The sequence below is a fragment of the Armigeres subalbatus genome, chromosome 1, assembly GCF_024139115.2.
Source record: "Armigeres subalbatus isolate Guangzhou_Male chromosome 1, GZ_Asu_2, whole genome shotgun sequence".
NCBI lineage: Eukaryota > Metazoa > Arthropoda > Insecta > Diptera > Culicidae > Armigeres > Armigeres subalbatus.
In genome coordinates, this window is record NC_085139.1 from 158,704,452 (window position 1) to 158,731,901 (window position 27,450).

Sequence of the window (27,450 nt, forward strand, 5' to 3'; positions counted from 1 at the left end):
GAGAAAAGAAAAACAAAAGACTAAAAGTGATCGAATTCGTAGGCATAGCTACTCGATTGAAAAGAATGAAAGACTTCATTGATCTTGTGGGAAGCATTTATTGACACTACTTGATTTCTCTCTATTCGGGTCTAGGTTCGATTCACCTGCATGTTCAAACATAATTGAACCTAGAGCTGAATTTCTTAGTATGCAATATACATTTGATTGATAGATCATCACTAGAATGCATTCGTACCAGATTGAAATATGTTAATTAAATATAGATACAATAATAGCTCGTAATTTTAAGAATACCATGTTCCGATTCTTCGAAATGAACAGAAATATTTTTGCATACCAACAAAACAAAAAACTGCAATGCATATATCAATCAGATACAAGATGGCGTATTCTATTCTACACTACGAATAAATGCATATTAAAGAATAAATTGGTGCCAATAGTAGCTTTAATTTAATCCCGAACATTCTTGTTAACCTTGCCGTACACCTCCGGGAAGGCCTCCTCGCATTTATACTTCTGGCGCATCTTGTCATACAGGCCGTGGTCGAACATACGGCGGAACTCCGCGCGGCTGCGGTACGTATCGGCGTACAACATCTGGAAGCCCTTGCTCTTCTCGACCAAATCTTCAATCGCACGGGTCGTTTCCACCGGGTGGAATGGACGGTTCTTTGGAACGCCGTACACTCCAATATCCACGTACAGATCGCTCTTCATTCCCTTGGCCGGTTGGAGCATTCCCGGGTTGTTGGGCAACAGGAACGGACACAGCCACACCGGGTAGACGTTCACCAGGCGGTCGAATTCTTCGCAGCATTTCTTCAAGGTGCTGGTCGGAACCAGAAGATCCTGAATTATGTGATTGTTTTCGTACAGCTTCTTTACCGTTTCCGTTTGAGTGAGCTTCAGCAGGGAAACCTTCACTGGCAGCAACCAGCCGAACAGGTAACGGAAGATGATATTGTTCCCGAATGGCACGATGTCCTGTGAGTAATAGAAAATAGTTAATTTGTTATAGAAACGTTTCCATTTAATAATGACAAATATTTCTCTCGGAGTCAAGTTTTTCTGGCCAGGGCAATCGGACGTACAAATTAAAAGCCTAATAAAGTAGTTGTCCACAGTCAACCAGCTAGCGATCAGATTACGCACCGTAATCAATGAGACCGAACAACAAAGTGAACCGATATTTGTGATAAGCAGTGAATGAAGTAACAGACCACAAACTCAACAACCCAGTGAAGACCCTTCCCCACAATGCCGCCCCAAGTATCAGGTTTCAGATCGTCGGCTCCAGGGGCACGTTCACCTCAATTGGTGCCATCGCCTTCACAGCCTTTTTCAACGCACACCTGATAGAATAGAGATGAGTGACGTTTAGCGCTCGCACACTAATGTGCAATTCGTCATGTGTAAAGACATGTTTGTTTTCCTTCTGCTCATAACCTAAAAAATGACCGGGTCATCACAATGATTTCAAAAGAGTCAAAAAATATATGGAAATATACTCATTTTTACCCAATCTTTGCTGAGTTGCACCATCTAGGAGTGTTTGTTTTCCTTTTATCGCCACTCACACATTCGGACGTGAGAATCTCAATAGGAAGTCAACAAAAGGAATGCACAGTGGTGCGTTTGGCTAAAATCGTGAACTTTTTATTTTACCACTTCAGGGTGTTATTTTTTGGCATCGGTGTCTTTGGGAATAAATTTTAGAAAAATATGGCGCATCGAATGACGAAAAGTTGTAGCTCCAATTTTTGCCACAGGTGGCGCTGCAAAATGTAACTTCTTTTATAAACGATTTTTAAATATGGTGTCTTTGGCATAGTTGTAGTGTAATTTATTATGAATTTTTATTGCTGAATACACCGAGTGTCCATCTATCATCGTTTTTGAAATACGGGCGTTTTTTATGGACAGACCCTAAAAAAAACAGTATTTAAAGATATTTTCGAAATTAACAGTTTCAGGTCAATACAATGTTCTACAAAAATGTATATATAATCAAAATAGACCACTTTCTGGAAGAAACCAGGGATGTTTTTTGCAAACATGACTTGTTATCGGCGATTTAGGGTCGAAAATAGTGATATTTGAAGACTTCATTGTCGTGACTTCACGTAGGAAGAGCAGGGAAGAGCACGTCTATCTACCAACACAATCGTTTCAAAACTGACTCATTCGCATTCATTGCTAAGAGCATACACGTTTAATGAAGAGTGCCTATTTTTGCAAATTCAGGCAAACTTTTGAAAAACTTTTGAAAAAATATTCATATATTTTTTTTGCTTAATCTACTCTGTCTCTACATTCACCTTCTCCCCCACTCTAACGGAACTGATTATCGGTAAAAAAATCTTCAACTTGCAATAATTCTCTTTTTAATTCTCAATATCAAGCAATCGTTGATTTGTATGTCCTTTTGGATAAGCTCAAAACACCATTCCAGGATCAAAATCAGAAGATATCAAACATTCTTTACCGCAATAATAAATCTCATATTCTAAATCTCTACATCTAACAATAGCTATTTTATGCCTTCTTAGGTTGAGTTCGCCATGCTCAAATGGTCATTCCAGCATCTCTCGAGTATTCCAACTCTAACTAACCAGCATTTCCAACTCTCGAGATCTAACCAGATATCTAGATTTCAGCATTCTAACTCTCAGTAACTAACAATATCTGATTTTTGTTATGCCTTCTTGGGTTGAGTTTTCCAGGCTCAAAAATCATTTCAGCATCAAAATCAGAAAATATTTAACTTTCACCTCCGCAACATCAATTCTTATATTCTAACTCTCGATGTCTAACAATAGTTGATTTTAATTATGCCTTCTTGGGTTGAGTTTTCCAGGCTAAATAATCATTCCAGCATCAAAATCAGCAAATAATAAACTTCCACCTCAACAACATCAATTCTCATATTCCAACTCTTGATTAGCTTATTCTGCTTATGCCTTCTTGGGTTGAGTTTTCCAGGCTCAAAATCATTCCAGCATCAACCAGAAAATATAAAACTTTCACCTCCGTCACATCAATTCGCATATTCCAACGTTCGATATCTAACAATAGTTGATTTTAATTATGCCTTCATGGGTTGAGTTTTCCAGACTCAAAAGTTATTCCAGCATCAAAATCAGAAAATATTAAACTTCCACCTCCGCAACATCAATTCTTATATTCTAACTCGCGATATCCAACAATAGGTGATTTCGGTTAAACCTTCTTGGTTTGAGTTTTCCAGGCTCAAAAATCATTCCAGCATCAAAATCAGAAAATAATAAACTTCCACCTCAACAACATCAATTCTCATATTCCAACTCTTTTACATCTAACAATAGCTGATTTTGTTTATGCCTTCTTGGGTTGAGTTTTCCAGGCTCAAAAATCATTCCAGCATCACAATCAGAAAATATTAAACTTCCACCTCAACAACATCAATTCTCATATTCCAACTCTTTTACATCTAACAATAGCTGATTTTGCTTATGCCTTCGTGGGTTGAGTTTTCCAGGCTCAAAAATCATTCCAGCATCAAAATCAGAAAATAATAAACTTCCACCTCAACAACATCAATTCTTATATTCCAACTCTTGATATCTAACAATAGCTTATTCTGCTTATGCCTTCTTGGGTTGAGTTTTCAGGCTCAAAAATCATTCCAACATCAATCAGAAAATATAAAACTTTCACCTCCGTCACATCAATTCGCATATTCCAACGTTCGATATCTAACAAAAGTTGATTTTAATTATGCCTTCATGGGTTGAGTTTTCCAAGGTCAAAAGTTATTCCAGCATCAAAATCAGAAAATATTAAACTTCCACCTCCGCAACATCAATTCTGATATTCTAACTCGCGATATCGAACAATAGGTGATTTCGGTTATGCCTTCTTGGGTTGAGTTTTCCCGGCTCAAAAATCATTCCTGCATCAAAATCAGAAAATATTAAACTTCCATCTCAACAACATCAATTCTCATATTCCAACTCTTTGATATCTAACAATAGCTGATTTTGCTTATGCCTTCGTGGGTTGAGTTTTCCAGGCTCAAAAATCATTCCAGCATCAAAATCAGAAAATATTAAACTTCCACCTCAACAACATCAATTCTCATATTCCAACTCTTGATATCTAACAATAGCTTATTCTGCTTATGCCTTCTTGGGTTGAGTTTTCCAGGCTCAAAAATCATTCCAGCATCAATAAACTTGCACCTCCGTCACATCAATTCGCATATTCCAACGTTCGATATCTAACAAAAGTTGATTTTAATTATGCCTTCATGTGTTGAGTTTTCCAGGCTCAAAAGTTATTCCAGCATCAAAATCAGAAAATATTAAACTTCCACCTCCGCGACTTCAATTCTTATATTCTAACTCGCGATATCTAACAATAGGTGATTTCGGTTATGGCCTCTTGGGTTGAGTTTTCCAGGCTCAAAAATCATTCCAGCATCAAAATTAGAAAATATTAAACTTTCACCTTCGTCACATCAATTCGCATATTCCAATGTTTGATATCTAACAATAGTTGATTTTGATCATGCTTTCTTGGGTTAAATTTTCCAGGCTCAAAAATCATCCATCAGAAAATATTTAAGTTCCACCTCCGCAACATCATTTCTTATATTCTATCTCTCGATATCTAACAATAGTTGATTTCAATTATGCCTTCATGGGTTGAATTTTCCAGGCTCAAAAATCATTCCAGCATCAATCAGAAAAAATAAAACTTTTACCTCCATCACATCAATTTTGGATTTTTTGTTGACCCAACTAGGCCCGATGGCGATCCTGGCCACCGACCAACTCACTCCAGAATTGGTTTTTTTTTTACCCAACTAGGTCCGATGGCTATTCCGGCCACCGACCAACTCACTCCAGAATTGGATTTTTTTCTTGACCCAACTAGGCCCGATGGCTATTCCGGCCACCGACCAACTCACTCCAGAATTGGATTTTTTTCTTGACCCAACTAGGTCCGATGGCGATCCCGGCCACCGACCAACTCACTCCAGAATTGGATTTTTTCTTGACCCAACTAGGCCCGATGGCCATTCCGGCCACCGACCAACTCACTCCAGAATTGGATTTTTTTTCTTGACCCAACTAGGTCCGATGGCGATCCCGGCCACCGACCAAATCACTCCAGAATTGGATTTTTTCTTGACCCAACTAGGCCCGATGGCCATTCCGGCCATCGACCAACTCACTCCAGAATTGGATTTTTTTTCTTGACCCAACTAGGCCCGGTGGCGATCCCTGCCACCGACAAACTCACTCCAGAATTGGATTTTTTTTCCTGACCCAACTAGGTCCGATGGCGATTCCGCCCACCGACCAACTCACTCCAGAATTGGATTTTTTCTTGACCCAACTAGGTCCGATGGCGATTCCGGCCACCGACCAACTCACTCCAGAATTGGATTTTTTTTTTCTTGACCCAACTAGGTCCGATGGCGATTCCGGCCACCGACCAACTCACTCCAGAATTGGATTTTTTCTTGACCCAACTAGGCCCGATGGCGATTCCGGCCACCGACCAACTCACTCCAGAATTGGATTTTTTTCTTGACCCAACTAGGTCCGATGGCGATCCCGGCCACCGACCAACTCACTCCAGAATTGGATTTTTTCTTGACCCAACTAGGCCCGATGGCCATTCCGGCCACCGACCAACTCACTCCAGAATTGGATTTTTTTTCTTGACCCAACTAGGCCCGGTGGCGATCCCTGCCACCGACAAACTCACTCCAGAATTGGATTTTTTTTCTTGACCCAACTAGGTCCGATGGCGATTCCGCCCACCGACCAACTCACTTCAGAATTGGATTTTTTCTTGACCCAACTAGGCCCGATGGCTATTCCGGCCACCGACCAACTCACTCCAGAATTGGATTTTTTTTTTCTTGACCCAACTAGGTCCGATGGCGATTCCGGCCACCGACCAACTCACTCCAGAATTGGATTTTTTCTTGACCCAACTAGGCCCGATGGCGATTCCGGCCACCGACCAACTCACTCCAGAATTGGATTTTTTCTTGACCCAACTAGGTCCGATGGCGATTCCGGCCACCGACCAACTCACTCCAGAATTGGATTTTTTCTTGACCCAACTAGGCCCGATGGCGATTCCGGCCACCGACCAACTCACTCCAGAATTGGATTTTTTCTTGACCCAACTAGGTCCGATGGCGATTCCGGCCACCGACCAACTCACTCCAGAATTGGATTTTTTTCTTGACCCAACTAGGCCCGATGGCTATTCCGGCCACCGACCAACTCACTCCAGAATTGGATTTTTTTTTTCTTGACCCAACTAGGTCCGATGGCGATTCCGGCCACCGACCAACTCACTCCAGAATTGGATTTTTTCTTGACCCAACTAGGCCCGATGGCGATTCCGGCCACCGACCAACTCACTCCAGAATTGGATTTTTTCTTGACCCAACTAGGTCCGATGGCGATTCCGGCCACCGACCAACTCACTCCAGAATTGGATTTTTTTTCTTGACCCAACTAGGCCCGATGGCGATCCCGGCCACCGACCAACTCACTCCAGAATTGGATTTTTTCTTGACCCAACTAGGTCCGATGGCGATCCCGGCCACCGACCAACTCACTCCAGAATTGGATTTTTTCTTGACCCAACTAGGCCCGATGGCCATTCCGGCCACCGACCAACTCACTCCAGAATTGGATTTTTTTTCTTGACCCAACTAGGCCCGGTGGCGATCCCTGCCAGCGACAACCTCACTCTAGAATCGGACTCTTTTTCTCGACCTACCTAGCTCCGATGGCGATCCCGGTCATCGACCAACTCACTCCAGAGTTGGATTTTTTTGACTCAACTAGGTCCGATGGCGATTCCGGCCACCGACCAACTCACTCCAGCGTTGGATTTTCTTGACCCAACTAGGTCCGACGGCGATCCCGGCCACCGACCAACTCACTCCAGGGTTGGATTTTCTTGACCCAACTAGGTCCGATGGCGATTCCGGCCACCGACCAACTCACTCCAGAGTTGGATTTTCTTGACCCAACTAGGTCCGAGAGCGATTCCGGCCCGCGACAAACTTACTGCAGAGTTGGATTTTCTTGACCCAACTAGGCCCGATAGCGATTCCGGCCACAAACCAACTTACTCCAGAGTTGGTTTTCTTTGACCCGACTAGGTCTGATGGCGATTCCGGCCAACGACCAACTCACTCCAGATTTGGATTTTTCTTGACCCAACTAGGCCCGATGGCTATTCCGGCCACCGACCAACTCACTCCAGAATTGGATTTTTTTTTTCTTGACCCAACTAGGTCCGATGGCGATTCCGGCCACCGACCAACTCACTCCAGAATTGGATTTTTTTCTTGACCCAACTAGGCCCGATGGCGATTCCGGCCACCGACCAACTCACTCCAGAATTGGATTTTTTTCTTGACCCAACTAGGTCCGATGACTAATCCGGCCACCGACCAACTCACTCCAGAATTGGATTTTTTTTCTTGACCCAACTAGGTCTGATGGCGATTCCGCCCACCGACCAACTCACTCCAGAATTGGATTTTTTTTTATTGACCCAACTAGGTCCGATGGCGATTCCGGCCACCGACCAACTCACTCCAGAATTGGATTTTTTCTTGACCCAACTAGGTCCAATGGCGATCCCGGCCACCGACCAACTCACTTCCAGAGATGGATTTTTTTCTTGACCTAACTAGGTCCGACTGGATTATGTTCTCACAAGTTGAATCTCTTTAGCCCAACTAAGCATGGTGGTGATTTCAGGTAGTGATCCAGTTGATCTCGAGTTGCATTTTCTTAACCCCATTAAGTCGAAAAGCAAATGAACCGTTGTAACTTGTTTTATATTTTCTAAACCAGTACAAATCTTTCCTGAATATGTTTCACATCTATTTGGGTTTTCACCTACAATGTAGTCAATTTGATTCGGTCGTACCTTGGACAAAATAGTTGATTTAAAACTGAAATCGAGGCCACTGCTAATTACGTAATTAGCGGCGACAATACTGTAATGCACCTGCTTCCTATTTCGATCATTCCAGGCTTGTTTCTGATAAAATGACACTTCTAGACGAACATGTACAATATAATATAATTGTTCATAAGCTTAAGAATAATCCTCTTGGCCACAAACTCCACCATGCCAACATCAATGCTTTCACCAACAATCGATAAGCGCAAACATTAGCCATCTACAATGTTTTTTTTTAAATAGTCAAATCACATAAAGGAGATCCGATAATACTATTGTGAACGATGCTAACCCTATTAGTTTTCAATCCAATTTTCAAGCGAACAAATGAAATTCCTGTTGCTGCCCTGTTATGAGACGCACTAAATGTTTTTTTTTTCAAACAAATTTCACGTTTCAGCTCCTGCATACCAATTCGTCACAATTAGCAGGTGATAATTTGAATGATAACAATAATTCCACAGCATCAGCAACTATTTGTATATTTTGCTGGAAACGGTTTGACAATTCAATAAAGATAGAACTCTCTGAAATGTGTAAGCATTTCCTCCATAGATCCAAATACGAACTATTTCATTTAAATTCAGTTTCCAATCAAATAGCCTCTTGTTACCCTGTATGTAAGTACTCCTGTACCACTTCAAGCCCAAGAAAACTTACCTCGAAATGAGTCGCATTCTACTACATGCTTCCACACAAATCATCCCTTCAGCAACACTAGTAGCCCAACTTTATTAATTTTGAAGGAACTATGATTTCATACCTTAATTCCCGTTTTCAATTTTAATTATGAATACTGGGTACGTACATTTTTGGTTCCCTCATTTTCAGGCCAAACAACTTCACAAGGCAACACAGATCAGCCATTAGGTTTTCTTCAAGCATGTACGTACACGCACATTTCACTCACACTTTCACTGTTTGTTTGCAACCACGAGCAGCTGTCACGGCAAAATCAAATGGGATTGTTTGCAACCATTAACCGTGCGTTCGTGTTTGTGAGGAATTTAGGCGAGAGCCTATTGGTCCTGATCTGTTATTCCATTACGCACACAAGCAAAAATCGCTAACCCCTCTCTTCACCATATTTTAATCGTCAGCAACCCAGGTCAAAATAAAACTATCACAAAAATATTCTCCTTTTGCTTCACAATAACAACAAAATAAGCATTCGCAATTCAACGACGTACACACAGCTGGAAGAACTGGACAAATCGGCCGAGCATTTCTTCTGGGAGCGAAAAGGTCCGCGTACCAACCGCGACATTGTCGTGACTTCACGTAGGAAGAGCAGGGAAGAGCACGTCTATCTACCAACACAATCGTTTCAAAACTGACTCATTCGCATTCATTGCTAAGAGCATACACGTTTAATGAAGAGTGCCTATTTTTTGCAAATTCAAACAAACATTTGAAAATGGAATATATTTTTTATTTGCTTAATCTACTCTGTCTCTACATTCATATGCAACAGAGGGGCAAATTGGGGCAAGGAAATCCCCACAGGATTTAAAATATCTGGTCTGTAGTTTCATATGCATATAATTATGTCTGTCTCCACGTGTATCCAAACAAGTATTTCTGAATTTCATAAATCGACATTTTCAACTGATATTTATATAATAATTGAGATTTCACCACATTGCATACCACGCTGTTGAATGTTAATGTCAAAAGAAGTGCAGCGTGAAGCTATTTTTTTGTTCTCTACATCCAATCATTTACAAAATGCAAATCTCGGTTTGATTTAGATTCTCGGTCTGATTTAGATTTTTTTGGTAGGAAACATTCTCGTGTTAACAAAAGAATGGGTGCGGTATGCAGATCTGGGAGGTTCCCGTTGTCCGCTACGATTTACGACTCCTCCATATTGTGGCCAATAGCAATATACGTTACCATATACAAATCATTCGCTAACTAATAAATAACGTTTCACCACGACCTCAATATGATGCTTCAGAATTCGCTTCGTTGACTGCTGTTAGTAAAACCAACGTGTAGGGATTGAGACGGGTATTGATAATATAAATATAAACAGAATAAGAGGGCATATACATTGGACACGAGTGCCAGATGTGTGAGTGACAGATGAGCGGAGTCAGCTTCAGTTTTGTGATGTATTTCGCGGGAAGCAGTAAAGCTTCGGAGCTGCTGCGGATCGAGCAGCAGCTGGAGACGGCTGATTCGGATGCAGCCGTCTCCTGAGGACACGACACAACGTTGCAGGTTATTGTCGATTATCGTCTTTTGCACAACGGATAGCAATTCTCGAAGATGCTTCTTCTTAATTAACTTACCTGAATTTCCCAGAACAACGCTCTGGAGTGACGGTGGTAGTACTCCCTCAATGGGATATATTCGTATGTCTTTTCACGACGTTTCAAAATATCGCGAACGTGCACAAAGAACCACGGCTTGTACCATTTGCTGATATCGTTAACCTTATCCGGTTCGACCTCACTGTCTTTGACCATTTCTCCGGTCATAATGACGGCTTCATCGAGAGTATACAGCAAACCTTCCACGTAATGATTCTTCTTCGAGTCTCGGCAAGCGCTTTCGAACCTGTCTACAACGTTTTTTAGACCAACTACTGGCTCGTAGTGCAACCGAATGTACCTGTAATGAAAGTCACAATTCTCTGCTTTCGTCTAGTCCCATGTTGTTTTTCACTTACGTTGTGGCTGGGATTATTTTGATCTCAACGGCCGTCAGCAATCCAAGGGTTCCATATGACCATGGTACAGCATAGAAAAGGTCGGCATTTTCCGTTGCAGAACACTTGACAACGCTTCCGTCAGCTAGAACCAATTCGTACGACAGACAAATGTGCTGGAAAAGGCCGTAGATGTGTGAGCTGGATTCGACGCCGGTTCCCATGACCAAGCCTCCCACAGTCAAATCATCTAGTTCAGGTACAATCGGAATGGTCCATCCTAGAGGAGCCAACGTTTCGGACAGTTGACCTGAAATACAATGTTGGTCGTACTGATATACTGAGATGCTCTAGAATCATTGCCCTCACTTACCCATGTTAACAAGCGGTTCACAGCGAACTACTTTACGGGTGGTGTCGACTTCCAGAACATCTACTAAGTTGCAGTTGATTTGATAGGATGATTTTTTATACATCGGTTTTCGGAAGCTCATCGTTTGCCAGCCAGGTCGTGCGGTGCACATTTTTGTTTTCGATCCGGATTCTTTCCATTTTTTGACCTGCATGAGAAATGGAAGTTATTTTTGGGTTACACATTTATTTATCTTCGAACTTAGTGATCTATTGAAATAAACATTTGCTGTTCAAGGTACAGATACAAAATTAAAGCAAAAATGGCTTTAAAAGTTTGTGCTCAACGCAATTTGAGTTGAAGCATTTTTCACATTTGGTTTGATTCAAAAAGCTCCAAAACGGAGACCCCCGCCCCCCCGAAGCAAAACGCCTTTTGTGGTTTCCCTCATATTTACCGTCATTAGGATGCCCGTAACAAAACTAGATCTAAAATTATGTAGGTTAGGCGAAAAAAGTTTCAAAATAGTGTATGGGAAGGTCGGAAAAACCGAAAATTTCCACATTTTGAAGAAACATCTATTTGGCGAGGCAAAATACCCTAGTGGCATTAACCTACAATGTACTTGCGTCTCCACCCACTATCCATACCAGAATGCTGATTCGCAGACGCGTGGTGCTTTGTTCCCTAGAAGCTGCCAGCTAAAAGGCGTTTTGCCTCATGAGTTTTCCGGCAACAGAATATCACCACTTTTTTGAAATGTCAATATCATCAATATGATTGAGATTTTTGACAATTTTTGAATGGCATCAACTAGCTATCTTGTTTAACTGATGCATAATGTGAAAATACCCATGAATAGCGTTACAAATAAGACAATGAGGCAGTGTTTGCTTAGCTAGGGAATATTGCCCCCCCTTTCCCCTATTTGTATTTTGTACATAGAAATCACACTCAGTACAGAATCTCTTTGCGTATCGAATATACCGTGGACCCCCGGCAATAAGATGGATGAGAATAAAATTGAATTTTCTCAATTACTTGGATTTTCACCAGTCCAAGTAATTAAGATGAAAAAGAAATCCCACTCTGGTTCTTCCCAGAGGGGCATTTCTCAAGAATTTTATTTAGTTCATTTTAACAAAAGTGAACTAAATAATATGAAAAGTTTGGAAAAGGCCTGTATTATGTCTCATGTCCGTGTTACATGGGAACATTTCCGAAGGCCTGGGGGAAATTTCCAAAACCCCACCCAGTGCCGTAAGTGCCAAAAGTGAGGTCATGGAACCAAACATTGTCACATGGATGCTAAATGCATGATTTGTGGTGGAACCTCTCACGTCAAGGACGCATGTCCTGTGAGAGAAGATTCCAATAAATTTAAGTGCGCAAATTGTGGGGGCAATCATAAATCCAATTTCTGGGAATGCCCTTCACGCAAAAAAGTTTTGAATTCCCGTGCAAAATTGATGACGGGAAATTCCAATCGGATCCCAGATTCGACGGGTAGAAATTTTTCAAACGCTCAATGACAAAACACCGTTCATGGAATAATGCTCAAAGCAATCCCAATGGTAAAATTTTATTTGAAGATTGTTCTGCGGGATATTATACTATTCAATATACCAACTTGTTTTTCTTCCAGTCGAAATCCTTCTACAATTTATTTAGTTTTAACTAGGGATCCTATATTAAGAGATGTGCGAATACTTTTCCAGACGATTTAGCAACGCTGTTACTTTTGTAAACAAACGCTGCCAGCACTTGCCGCAGTGAAAAATGTTTAGGCTTGCACATGACTTTACATTCGATGATACTTTTTGATTATGTTGTCTATCCTCTAGCAGTGCATTTTCGCTAACATTAAAGAGCAATACGAATGAACACGATATAAGGCATCAACTAGACTACTTTCACTTACGAAAGCAAAAATAATTGTTTATTCAATAAAACTTTTCATGAAATCTATTTCACCAAAATCGCAATACCTTTCGATGTACAACAATAACGATGTTCATTTGGCTCAGATTTTGACAGTTCTCAATGCTCGATTGGCTCAAGATGGCCGTTTCCGCATATCTCTGAATGTAGGATCCCTAGTTTTAACGGATTCAAGTCAGCTGTGTGGCCAATTGGTAACTCATGCTGACTTTGACTCTGATCACCTTCCTGTGACGTTTGAAATCTCACAAGAAGCCATTTATAATCCAATCAGCTCATAGAGCTGATTGGGATTTATATAAAACGTATATCGATAGGAATTTTGATGTTGATATTCCTCTCGATACCAAAAGTGATATTGATAATGCTCTCGTATCTTTGACAAATTTAATTGTCGAAGCCAGAGGCATTGCAATTCCGAAATGTGAAGTTAAATTCAACTCCATTATTATTGACGACGATCTTCAGCTACTGATCCGTCTTAAAAATGTGAGAAGAAGGCAATACCAAAGAACTCGCGATCCCGCGTTGAAAGTTATTTGGCGAGATTCGCAAAATGAAATTAAAAAACGTTTCGCTATTCTGAGAAATACCAACTTTGAGAATAATGTCTCGAAGTTGGATCCCAGTTCGAAACCCTTTTGGAAATTAACAAAAAATCTTAAAAAACCTCAAAAGCCAATTCCAGCGCTTAAAGAGGGAAATCAAATTTTATTAACAAATGGCGAAAAGGCTCAAAAACTTGCTCAGCAGTTCGAGAGTGCCCATAATTTTAGTCTAGGTCTCACTAGTCCAATTGAGGATCAGGTTACACGGAGCTTCGAAGACATTCTCAATCAAGAGAATGTTTTTGACCCTTCTTTGGGAACTAATTTGGATGAAGTGAGATCTATTACTAGAAAATTTAAAAATATGAAAGCTCCGGGTGATGATGGTATTTTCTACATACTTATCAAAAAACTTCCTGAGAGCTCTTTATCCTTTTTGGTTAATATATTTAACAAATGTTTTCAATTGGCATACTTCCCAGATAAATGGAAAAACGCCAAAGTTGTTCCTATTTTGAAGCCGGACAAAAATCCAGCTGAGGCTTCTAGTTATCGCCCAATCAGTTTGCTTTCTTCAATAAGCAAACTGTTTGAAAAGATTATTTGAAATAGAATGATGGTTCATATTAATGACAATTCTATTTTTGCTGATGAGCAATTTGGTTTTCGCCATGGGCATTCAACCACCCATCAATTATTAAGAGTAACGAATTTAATTCGGCTCAACAAATATGAAGGATATTCGACTGGAGTGGCTCTTCTTGATATAGTGAAAGCATTTGACAGTGTTTGGCATGAAGGTTGGGTGTCAAAAATCTTTGTTTGCAGATGACACAGGTCTCTCAGCAAAAGGGCGAACCCTTCGTGTCATTTGTAGTAGATTGCAAAAACGTTTGGATATTTTCTCCACTTACTTGCAAAAATGGAAAATTTCCCCGAATGCTTCCAAAACTCAGCTTATAATTTTCCCACATAAGCCGAGAGCTTCTTATTTGAAACCTTCTAGCAGACATATTGTCACTATGAATGGGGTTCCAATTAATTGGTCTAGCGAAGCTAAATATTTAGGACTTCTGCTAGATCAAAAATTAACTTTTAAAAATCACATTGAAGGCCTTCAAGCCAAATGTAACAAATATATTAAGTGTCTTTATCCACTTATAAACAGAAAATCAAAACTTTGTCTTAAGAACAAACTTTTGATTTACAAACAAATTTTTAGACCTGCCATGTTGTATGCTGTGCCAATATGGACTAGTTGCTGCAATACCACAAAGAAGGCACTCCAGAGGATTCAAAATAAAATTTTGAAAATGATTCTGAAGTTGCCTCCGTGGTATAGTACCAATGAACTTCATAGAATTTCTAATATTGAGACATTGCAACAAATGTCCAATAAAATAATTTCCAATTTTAGACAAAAATCGTTGCAATCTTCTATTGCAACGATTAGCTCCTTGTACCCTTAGTATAAATTAGGTTAAGTTTAGTTTAAGTTGAAAACATTGTAATTCCTACATGGTTCAATTCAACCAGAGGAAAAATTCTAACTGCCATAGGCAATTGAAATGTATTAATAATAACTAAAAATATAACATAGCAAATAAGGATGATAGTGTTAAGAAAACACGGAACACCTAGTCTAAGAGATGAATGCATGTATTAGATAATTAGCAAATAAAATTAGTTAAAAAAAAAAAGAAAAAAAAGTGCTTGGCTTCGATCGCGCCATCGGCGAGTGAACATCCGTCCAGTGTGTGCTGCCAGAACCATTAGCCGGCGACACATCAGTGTGAACGCAAGTATCCGTTTTAGTGTTTTTGACGTAGAATTACGTCCTTCGATAAGATAGGGAGAGGGTCATTCCAAAGTTTCAAATTTGGGACCATCACGAAAAGAGGTCAGGAAGTACGAACCAATAACTCAGCCGTTTTTCAACGGATTCCGGAGATTTTAGTATGAGTCGATCAGTAAACTCTCTAAGATTATTTACAACTATTGTAATTCGCTGATAAAAGCTGATAAATGCATTAAGGTACCCCGGGGCAAGTGGGACCTAAAAAAACGCTAGTTCAGCAAAATTGTTAACGCATACTTAGAAAACAGGGTATTTCAGGACATTAACCACGGATACATCATTATATGCTTCCGTTGTTGAAGTGTAGACGTGTTGTAAGCCATTTATTCAGTTTCAAAAAATATTGTTTGTGACATAAATAAATTTACCTATGGAACCCACTTACCCCTTCAAACGGGGCAAGTGGGACCTATTCTGCTTTATACTGTCGAACGGAACTTATTTGAAGAATGTAGATAAAATGTTCATATAATTTCTGAGTCGTAGTATTTCAGATCATGGATGGAGGTTTATTGCTTGTCAGACTTTTGTTTTTTGCAAAAAGAAAGGGATTACAATGTTAGCAAATATAAAAACAAGACAACAGCTTTCCATTAGCTTACTTTCTTACCAAATGTGTTGGATGGAAAGGATAAGCAAATCTTTGTTCACTTTTCGAATGAATGTTTCTCTGTTTAGAACACAAATTATTACATAAATTAGAACTTCAAAAGGAACGTTTTTTATTCAGGCGATGCGCAGTGTTGTGAATTTGTAATAGAACGAAATGGCCAATTTATGTCTTAAGCATTTTATTTATCTAAAAATCTGTTAATATGATGCGAAGTTTAAAAATAGCAAAACACAAGACAAAACCTGTTGATCTATTGTAGAATAAATAGATTGTTTGCACTGTCAACGGAAAATTTCGCATATTTATAATCATTGTTTTTTCCATGAGGGAGATCATTTTCAGAAAGTAAAATACATATTTGGTTAATCAACTGTATACTACTTCTTAACAACGAAACCAATGATATCAACTGCATTTGATTCAGATCCATATGATATATGAGTGTCGAAGTTATTTTTCACTAGACATCAATTTAAAAACAGGTAAAATGGCTCTATCGAAAATGTTGTTCAAATATGTCCCACTTGCCCCATGTATGTTAAAACTCAAGGGCAAGTGAAAATTGCAGATTTTGGCTTTAATCAAAACTTTTAAATCGTTTTCGATGTCACACAATTATTTAATTGCTCAAAATATTCACTCTCCACATCAATGATGAATTTAGAAATGACTATTTTGTTGGAAATCCATTGGATTAAAATAAAAGTAATAGCTTTTGCCGGTAGTTCAAAGTCATGATTAAACAATACCATTAGTATGGAGCCGCAAATGGTTTTGATTCCAAATATTTTTGTGTCAGGCGAATTCGTTGATAGTTCTGCTTCATCTTTCTAGAACATTGTTATCATTAAAAACGTTCACCGATTAATCGGCAGCCATAGTACCCACTTACCCCGTATTTTCACTTGCCCCGGGGTACCTTATTTAACTATTGAAAAATTCAATTTTGTCAGCCAATGTTGAAATTGCACTTTAACGTTAACTGCCTACATTTCGGCTGTCAACCATCCTGTATGAACATGCATAAAATGTTGATGATTTTATTTCGTATCTATTATCGCATTAGGCCGATACAAATATTTAAAATCCATTTTGTCTCCCCCCCTTCCCCGGATTTTTTTTGCCAAAAAATAATATTTTGAGGGGGCATCAAAATAAAATTCGGATAATTTTGAGGATTTTCAAAACATTCTTTAACAAATCCGAGGAGTTTTTTGTTTTTTTTTTCATTTTAATATTTATTTTTTATTATCCCCCGCCCCCTTGACCTTTCGGAGACCAGTAGGAAAAAAAGGTTTATTAATTATTTGTAACGGCCTTATACGTAATTCTACGTTAGATTTGCGGTCGTATCTTTGATACAACCCTTCACTTTTTGCCTTTCTCGTACAACTAAGTTGTACCGAAAGGCTATCATTTCACTCCGAAAACGGACTTTTTATAGAAGCCTCTGAGACCCATAGTATTATATACCAATCGACTCAGCTCGACGAGCTGAGCACATGTCTGTCTGTCCGTGTGTATGTGTGTGCACAAAAGCTATAAAAAACATTAGACAACTTTTCGTACAGTAATCCTTAACCGATTTTCTCGCAACAAGTTTCATTCGACAGGGGACAAAGCCTTGTTGATCACTATTGAATTTTATAACGATCGATCATTGCGTTTAAAAGTTGTGAAGAAAATGGTACATCGGAACATATAAACCCCATATAAGGTTGGTGTCTTAACTAAATGCGAGAAAGGCACCACCAACGCTAGGTGGATTAATCTGGGTTTTTTCATTCTTTTTTACTCGTCTTTCCCTGTGTTCCCAATCATTATTTTGTTTTTTTTTTGTCCCCGTGATAAGTGTCTAGTTTTAGAATTGATTATGCCTCCCTGCAGCGGCGCATTTCGTGTCCGTAATGCACGAAGAGATGGGTCTCCAGTAGTCTTGCGAACAAAGGCGTAGGATTGCCAATCCGAACATGGCGAGTTCGATTCTCGGTCCGGTCTAAGATGTTTTCGGGTTGGAAACATTCTCGACTCCCTGGGCATAGTGTATCAATTGTAAATACTCATGCAATGGCGGGCATAGAAAGCTTTCAATTAATAACTGAGGAAATGTTAATAGAATACTAAGTTGGAAAGCAGGCCGAGTTCCAGTTGGAACGTAGAGCCATTGAAGAAGAAAAAGAAGAATGCACGAAGACAAAGATGGCGGGGGAATTTCGAAACCCTTGTTAGATGTTTCGTTGCAATCTAGTGTACCTATTCTGACTCCTCTCCTGAAGCAGTTGGCTTCAAAAATGCCTCTCCTTGAGTCATTTGTATCCTGCGATGGCTAATTTCGTCGATAAGGTTAATATGATTTCGATTCTATAGTGGAACTGTCGAAGTATTCTTCCAAAATTAGATATTTTTAAATTTTTAGTTACACTGTAAACCCAGCAATACACATTAAAGAGTTTAAAAAACCCATTTTTTGATGGTATATGAAGCTGTCAAAATAATGGGTACTTTAAAATTTTGTATAATGCGTATTTTTACCCCATTCCTTAGAAAAATGATTTTACCCATTAATGGGTGAAAATCAACTTAATGTATTGATGGTGAATAAACGCGAAAGGCTTAACCAATTTCGAGTGAACGGAGTTAACGTGAGTACTATTTTTGTTTTATTTAGATTTGCAGGATAAAATTAAAGAATACCTTTTGATTATTTCAGCTAACTATTCTTCTATGTATTTGTTGAAATTCGAAAGCCAGCGAATACCGATGAGAACACACCCCTTCCCTTTTCAGGGTGGAACGCCGCGTCAGGAACTGTTGGTGCTACGCTATCCCATGTTCGCTGAAAACTCACGGAGGACAACAGAAGGGATCTAAATACCCGTGAATCCCTTGATCCGCTGACGGAAAGCGCATCGATTAGTTCAGATTAAACGCCGGGGTTGTACGACTTTGGATGATGGCTTGGTTTTCTAGTGAAATAGCGCTACTTACGCTAACAGCAATAAATGTATCATACTTGATGTATCATAATGTTGATTATGTTGTTAATAAAATGGTTTCGAATTATTCCAGTTTTTAATGAATCGAAAATTAATTACATCCCAGTTCGCATTATAGTAGAAGCTTTTTGAAAAAAAAGGGTTAATTTCACACATTTTCTGGCCAAAATTTTCGGTGGTAGTGGGTAAAAATCACTCGCTAATTTGACGTATAAGCGGTTTACTCATTAATGAGTAAACGCTCTTTACTCTTTTAATGAGTTGAACTATTTAACTTCATAATGGGTACTTTTTTACCCATTAAAGAGTACTTTAGTGGCACAGTGTAACAAATTACAATGCGATGCTTTTGCTTTATGTGAAACATGGCTAACACCAGATGTGAACCTTCATTTTCCTGATTTCAACATAATCCGCCGCGATCGGGCAAATCGATATGGAGGGATTAAAAAACAGCACACCTTCTATACAGACGATCTTGCGCTAATGTCTGGCACAGAAGCTGTCGCATGTCAGGTGATTATTCGAGGAAAAGACCTCAGTATTGTCTCGATATATATTCCTCCAAACACCGCGATATCTCATAGAGATCTCTCGGACATCTGCTCGGTTATGCCAGAGCCACGGTTGCTCTTGAGAGATTTTAACTCCCATGGAACAGGCTGGGGGGAACTTTACGACGACAACCGTTCAACAATGATATACGACCTCTGTGACGACTTTAATATGTTAATTTTGAATACAGGAGAAGTTACAGGAGTGACTCCCCCAGCAAGAGATAGCCGTCTAGATCTTTCCATTTGTTCGAGCTCATTATCGTTGGACTGCACTTGGAAGGTGGTCCAAGATCCCAATGGTATTGATCATTTGTCGATCGAAGTCTTGATTTCCAATGGACGTAATCAATCTGTTTCTATTGACCTCTCATATGACGTCACGAAGAACATCGATTGAGAAAAAATGTGCGGAGGCCATCATTTATGGCGCACAGTCGATAGAAGCACATCCACCGCGAGAAGAGTACAAGTTTATATCCCAGTTAATCCTTGACAGCGCTCTTCAGGCACAACGCCGGCCAGGGCCAGGCTTCGATTCGTAGGAAACCACACAGTCCGTTGTGGGATATTGAGTATAGTGTAAGACACCCAGAAATCGCCCTCCCCCCAATTTTCGCCCACCTATTTTAAAACCTTCATTTCTGGAAAACTCGTTGTTGGAAACAGTTAAAGTTCAGGTTTTTTCATAATTGATTGATGCTTGTATGAAAAAACTTTAACTGTAACTGTTTACGACAAATGAAGATTTTAAAATAGGTGGGCGAAAACTGGGGGGAGGGTGATTTCTGGGTGTCTTACCCTACATAACTTTATCGCGAGAAATCCGCCGCGTTCAAAGAATTTCAGAAACACGCTTCGATCGTACTTCACAAACGGTACATTGCGCTCGAGATCCAGTTCAAGAAGGTTGGCAAAGTGAAGAAACGCGGATATTGTTTTTTTAGGGCTTCTGAATCGTAGTTTTATAAAAACACATGAATATGGGTGTTTGGTACCTTTTCCTTCTAAGTTCCAAAAACTTTGAAACTAAATCCACAACTAACAGTAAAGGCTGGATCATAATAGCGCGTTGCGCGTCGCGCTGAGCGTTGAAGTAAGCGTTTTATACTAAAACACAACGCCAATAAACGTGACGCATTACAACGTTCGCGTTGTGCGTTTATTGAACAACAATAATGATTAAAACAATAATAGATTTAAAAAGGCATGATTTATTGCTCTTCAGATATTTTTATATTTACCGGCAATGGATTGACTGTATGTTTAATTCTATTTATTGAACGGCTACTCAGTCTTACAATTTTCGAGTTTATTATTTACCCGACGTTTCGACACGGGAATTGTGTCTTTTTCAAGGGGAAAATATTTCTAATGTTTGTCGTCGTATGTTTAGTCTAACCTGAACCGTCTGTTTGTCTAATTGTCCGTATATGACTTCGGAAGCACTGTTATAAATTTTCATTTTTTAGCTAAGTTTTCTTTTTCCGAAGTCAATTACGGACAACAGGTATTTTGGGAAGATTCATTAATTACGTAATGCAAAAAATGACCATTTTCACCCCCCCCTCGTTACACTTTTTGTATGAATCACTTAAAATTTTTGTATAGATTGTCACACTTCGGTCAACCCCCCCCCCTCTAAGCGTTACGTAATTTATGGATGCTCCCTTTTCTGGAAAACATTTTGGCTTTCTTCAGAAATTTGGCTGGAAATACCTCCCGAAGTTCTTCCGATACTTTCTCCGGGAGGTCCTCTAGGATTTCTTCTGGGAGTTCCTCCTAAAATTTCTCCGGGAGCTCATCCGGCAGTTCCTACGGGAATTCCTCCGGGAGACCCTCCGGTAGTTTCTATGTGCATTCCTCCGGAAGTTTCACGGGCAGGAATTTCCTGTGAAATTTCTGGAGGAATTTCCGGAGGAACTATTGGAAAAACTCCTGGAGGAGCTCCCGGAGGAACTCCCACAAGCACTTCCAGAGGAATTCTCACAAGGAAGTCCTGAAATAGTTATTGGAGAAGTTCATAATGGAATTTCTGGAGAAATATCTGAAAGAATTCCCGGGAAAATACCAGGAGGAACTAATGCAGAAATTCCCAGATGAAATCCTGAAAGTATTCCCAGATGAAATGCTGAAGAAATTACCGGATGAATTCCCGGAGGTTTGTTCTGAAGAAATTCCAGGAAGAGCTTTTGGAAGATATCCTGGAGGAACTTTCAAATTAATTTCCGAATGAAATTCTGGAGTAAATTCCGATTAAGTAAATTCCGATTTGGGGCCCTCCTTAGCCTAGCGGTAAGATGTGCGGCTATAAAGCAAGACCATATGCTGAGGATGGCTGGGTTTGATTCCCGGTGCCGGTCTAGGCAGTTTTCGGTTTGGAAATTGTCTCGACTTCCCTGGGCATAAAAGTATCATCGTGTTAGCCTCATGATATACAAATGCATAAATGGTGATGTAACTTGGCTTAGAAACCTGGCTGTTAAAAACTGTGGAAGTGCTGAATGAACACTAAGCAGCGAGGCGGCAATGTCCCAGAGGGGGGTGTAATGCCAATAAGAAGAAGAAATTCCGATTGAAGTCTGGAAAGAATTCTAAGAAAATTCCGCGGAAAAATTCCCGGAGAAATTCCTAGAGTAATTCCTGGAGAAGTACCTGAAGGAATTCCCTGAAAAATACCTGATGAATTTCTGGGGAAATACTTGGACGAATTCCTGGAGAAATTCCTAAAGAAATTTCTTGAAAGATATTCTGAAGTAATTACGGAAAGAATTTCAGAATGAAATCCTAGAGGATTTCGCTATTGAATTGATGGAGGTATTCCCGGAAAAAATCCTGGAAGTTATCCTGAAGGAATCAAAGGAAGAGTTCGTGGAGGTATGCCCGGAGAAGTTCCTAGAAGAATTTCTGAAGTAATTTCTTATAGATTTACAAGTGAAATTATGGAGCAAAATCGGAGGATATCCTTCATAAATTTTTAAAGAAGCTTTTAGTGGAATTTTGGGAGGAAATTCCGTATGTATTCTTAAAGGAACTCTCGAATGCATTCCTGAAGGAAATGTCGGAGATTGTTCTAGAAGAATAACCGAAGAAATATATAAAAGTAAAACTTGAAGAGAAGAAAAGAAATCTTCAATGAATATCCTCATGAATTTCCAAAAAAAAAATTGGTGAGGGGTTTCTAGATAAGGGGAAATTAGAAATATATAAGAAGGATTTTCGAACGATTTTCAGAGGAATTTGTGGATAACTTTCCGGAGGAATTTTGAAGTTCCCAGGGGAGCTTCTAGAATGATTTCAAGGAGAATACTTGTGTTTTTGGACATGAGCTTTTGATTCAGTTTGCGTCGATGTCTTATCTGACAAACTCCACGCACAAGTCCACACTTTCACCAATTTTAAACAATTATTTCTACAATCTGTTGTCAGAGAAGCGTATGAGTTTTTCTCATGATGACTCGGGAACTTCACGAATTAGCTACATGGGTCTCCCCCAGGGCTCACGTTTAAGTCCCCTTCTTTACAATTTTTAAGTCAAAGGCATTGATGAATGTATCATGCCAAATTGCTCGTTCAGACAGCTTACGGATAATTGTGTTGTTGTGTTCATTGGGCAAAACAAATAATTCTTGCACAGCCTGTTTGCAAGGTTACTAAAAATCCGAGTCGAAGTGATTTTTTATGCAAGCTTATTACGTTTATTAGTTGAAGAAGTAGGTACATGAATGTAGCGTAATAAAACTAAAATATGCTTGATAAACTTTTTATAAATGAAGCATTAATAAATATCTCTATCAAAACGATGTATTATCGCTGAATTATTGATAAATGAAATATTTTGCATAATAATTGTTATTTCTTTGGTATTTTACCTTTTATAAAAATGCATGGCAAGTGAACAGCAGAGTAAGATTCAAATAACAGCTACTTGGGATGTTTTGGAACTTCTGGAGTTTCATGACCAGTTCGTAAAATACGGATGCATCATGCGACGCGATGCGGGTATCATACGCGAATCGAAATATTTAATGGGAAATGGGAGGAAAAGGAAAGTCACGGTGCTCCCCTGACCGTTATAAACAAAAAAAAATCTACATCAATACTTATACCTGGAGCTGAATTCTGGGGCTATACTGCGTCTCTGGACGAAGTTTTAAAAAAATCGTGGAGCCCGTTTTGGAGTTACGCCCTTTTTAAGACGTATCTGCATGATTTTAAAGAAAATCAATATAATATCTCGTCATGTGCATATTCAACTTACAATGAGTCGTCAGCAATAAAAGTAGTATACTACAATGATGTACACCCGATTCTGTTTTTACACGGATTTTTTTTTACAGGTCCGTGTAAAAAAAATCCCATACCAAATTTTTGCAAAGTTGCTCCATTTTGCATGATTCGAGAAATCATAGAACTTTTTTTACACGGATTTTCAAATTTTGAACTGAAAACTTTTTTCACACGGAACGCATCCCCCGTGTAAAAAAAAGAATCGGGTGTACTGGCTTTTATTCAATGCATTAAAAACTGTAGCCATATCCTCGTCGAAAATGTGTTTATTAAAATTGGTAGATTATCAAAATTAAACTCTCCATGGTTTCAAAAATTCCAGATCAAATCCAAAGTTTCAAAATCTGAAACTCGTACATTTAAGGCTATTGGTGATAATCGGCTACGAGTACTGTCTTTGGCTCCACACTTGCCTGAAAAATTCGAACCTTGTTGATATGGAACAGCTTGTTAAAATTGAACGATTTGGAGTACATTATTACAGGTGCCCTCAAGATTATAAACCTGATAATATGAATAATGGCTTATTCCTAAATAAATTCCTGCCTACATTGTGAGGCAAAAAACTCGAGAACGGCGTTCCCAGGAGAATTGGAAGTATCCGTGACTAGTTGACCCGGCGAACGTTGTCCTGCATAGTAGCGCGTAGTAAACTGCCGATGCAAAATACATCTTATTCCCGGCAAGGACAGTGGTTCAATATTAATGAACTGTCCTCCTCTTTCACTTCACAGTGTAAAAACGAGCTGGGCAAATTTAAGGATTTATGGAGTAAGGTTATGTCTGACACCTTAAAGGTGCTCTAAGGGTACAAACAGCTTCACTGAGCATACCACGATCTTCTTGATGCTGCGTACATTTTTGAAAAATGGCGGATTTGATAAATTTTGTTGACGTAAGTATGGATGGAGCTTTAGTAAAGAACAAATTAGCTTACTGCTCCTTGAATTCATATTAATATCAATCAAAAACAAAGAATTGAAATTGCGTTGTTTCTCATTTTTGCAAGTAACAGTAAGCATGCACGAGAGCATTAAAAATGACACAGATCAAGTCGAAATCATTCATTTTGCAAAAGTTATTGGTATATGAGCAGTGACGGGAAATGTCATTTCGATATCATTTTTGTTAATAACTTTTGACTAATTTGTTAATAACTTTTTCCACATGGTATGTACAATTGTGTTTTCATTTAAACATGTATCCCTCAAAGAACCTTAAAACTTTTTCTAGTATGTCCACTAGAGTGATTCAAATTTCGACTTTTTCGCTCCTCTATGCTTAAACGATGACATTTGGTGTTTTATTAACCCTCCTAAATTTTTAGCTAATTTGGATGTAACTAGACTGAGCACGCGCAGTTTGAAGTTTGTATGGAAATTACTATAGGAATTGCCACATAAGTGAAAAACTGTTCCGTGTTGCGACCCATTAACTATTCAAATGTAATCGACACGATGTTTTCATAGAATACTTCCCAAGCGAGAGGCCAGTTGTTGTTGCGAAGCGATCTGACTTTTGTAAGCAAAGTTATCAATGAAACAAAAATGCTCATTATTGATATTGATGTTATTCTTTTACGTGTTAAATTGAATTTCCCACGATTTAGTATTTCTCTAATAACTTATCTTGCAAGCATAGAATCGTTTCGCAACAAAGACGATCAGTTTCATTGCAAAATTTTCTATATTGGCAACGTATTTATATATTTTTAGAGCCTAATGAGCAACGTTGCGGAACGGTTTTCGACAAAAGTGACTGATTTCATAGTAATTTTCATACAAACTTGAAACTGCGCGTGCTCAGTCTAGTTACATCCAAATTAGCTAAAAATTTAGGAGGGTTAATAAAACATCAAATGTCATCGTTTAAGCATAGAGGAGCGAAAAAGTCAAAATTTGAATCACTCTAATGTCCATTTCTCTGAATCTGAAATTGGCGGCGTTATTGGAGCATGTTATGAATATCAAATCAAATCCCCTATGTGAATAACATCTGTTGTTTTTGTTTAACGGTTTTGAATGTTTTTCAATTCTTACTTTTCATATGAACTTCCACCTGGATTCTATGTCGCAATTGATAAGCTCGTTGTCTCTTGGGAAAGTTTGGATCTTCCGAAGACCTCCGAATATCATATCACAAAGTTTCATATGGAAGGATTTTTTAATACATTCGGTAGGGATGGCACAATGAGCATATATCGGTTTTCGTTCACATCAACTTTAACGCCACATGTAGAACCATAACTTAGAACATCAGAACATCCAACTCTTGCAAGCTGGAATTTACTGCAAAAAAAGGACATGTGTACATTTTATATTGCCCATTTATTATTTAAACGTAAAGGGATAACCATACTTAGTGGGCTATAGAATTGAATGTCGAATAAGATGAAACTAATCTTATTTTTTAAATGTTCTTTGATAAATCTCATTTTACTTATCGTCGTGGTCAACATTTTTGTATAGAATTCTATTGATTGTAACAAAAAAAACTATTTTTATCGCTGACGACACCTTGGAAGTTGAGAAATATGTATTTGACGAGATGTTATATACAGAATTCTGTTTTACACGATTTTGTTTCAGTTGTATTTTTAATCGTGTAGCTTGAATTTAGGACCAAAATCCATGCAACATGTTCCTAAATTCACAAAATAATCCAGAGAAAAATCAGATGGTTATTCATATACGATAAACATTTTAGATGGGGGCGAAACTGAAAAATGTAAATCGTGTTGGAACAGAATCCTGTGCATTTCTTCGATATATGACAGATACGGCTTTAAAAGGGCGTAACTCCAAAACGGGCCTTACGATTTTTTTAAAACTTCGTCCAGAGATGCAGTATAGCCCCAGAATTCAGCTCCAGGTATAAGTTTTGATGGAGAATTTTGTTTGTTAATAACGGTCAGGGGAGCACCGTGGAAGTGTAGACTAGAGGCCTGGATAATTATTATATATATACAAATTATCCAGGCGTCAAGTGTAGACTTACTTGGTGCTATCAATCATTCTGCGCATCGTAAGGCTAATAACTTTCTATTCCATCCAACTATAGTGAACACTAAATTTAAGGAGTGCAGAAATTTACTTTGCGTAGCAGTTGCGGTTAACCTTCCAAGGTCATTTTTTGGAATTTTCATTCATTCTTACCTGTTTCTGGATACCTGCCACCTTTGCATCATGTTGCTTGGGCGCCGAATGTAGCTTGAAGATTATCTTGCTTCTAACACTGTAGAACAAGTTGTAGAGAAAGGATGCCGGTAACAGGAAAAATACAACAACTATCCACCGGTAGTCTATGAGCAATATTTCAGTAAGTGTTTTTCGAGGCATTTTCAAAATCACTGCCTTTCTGGAGCCTAATCACTTTGCCCGGTACACGACTCCACCCAGATAGACGAGGATGGAGAAGAGAAAAAAAGTCAATGGCAATGACCTGACCGCGAACAGATGCGCAACACAAGTGAATTAAATTCGCGAATGCGCTCACCGGAGCTGTAGCTTATTGGCAGTTGTATTTTTGTCGTAGATTGCCGATTTTTTTTTATTGCACTCTACTTCATCCTCGCTCCCGTTGGTTGATATTTATTTTATCAATTCCATTCTATGTGGAAGCATGTTTCGTCGTTCAGTACA

General features: G+C 39.0%; 1 protein-coding gene across 1 annotated transcript; it reads right to left on the reverse strand.

Annotated features, from left to right (window-relative positions):
- Positions 1–82: 82 nt before the first annotated feature.
- Positions 83–27,403, reverse strand: LOC134205413 (delta(24)-sterol reductase-like). Its single transcript, XM_062680642.1, has 5 exons — positions 26,965–27,403; positions 11,031–11,217; positions 10,679–10,967; positions 10,299–10,620; positions 83–990 (listed from the first exon to the last, which is right to left on the reverse strand). The coding sequence occupies exons 1-5, from the start codon at positions 27,145–27,147 to the stop codon at positions 457–459; spliced, it is 1,515 nt and encodes a 504-aa protein (XP_062536626.1). The 5' UTR covers positions 27,148–27,403; the 3' UTR covers positions 83–456.
- Between the last annotated feature and the right edge of the window lie 47 nt (positions 27,404–27,450).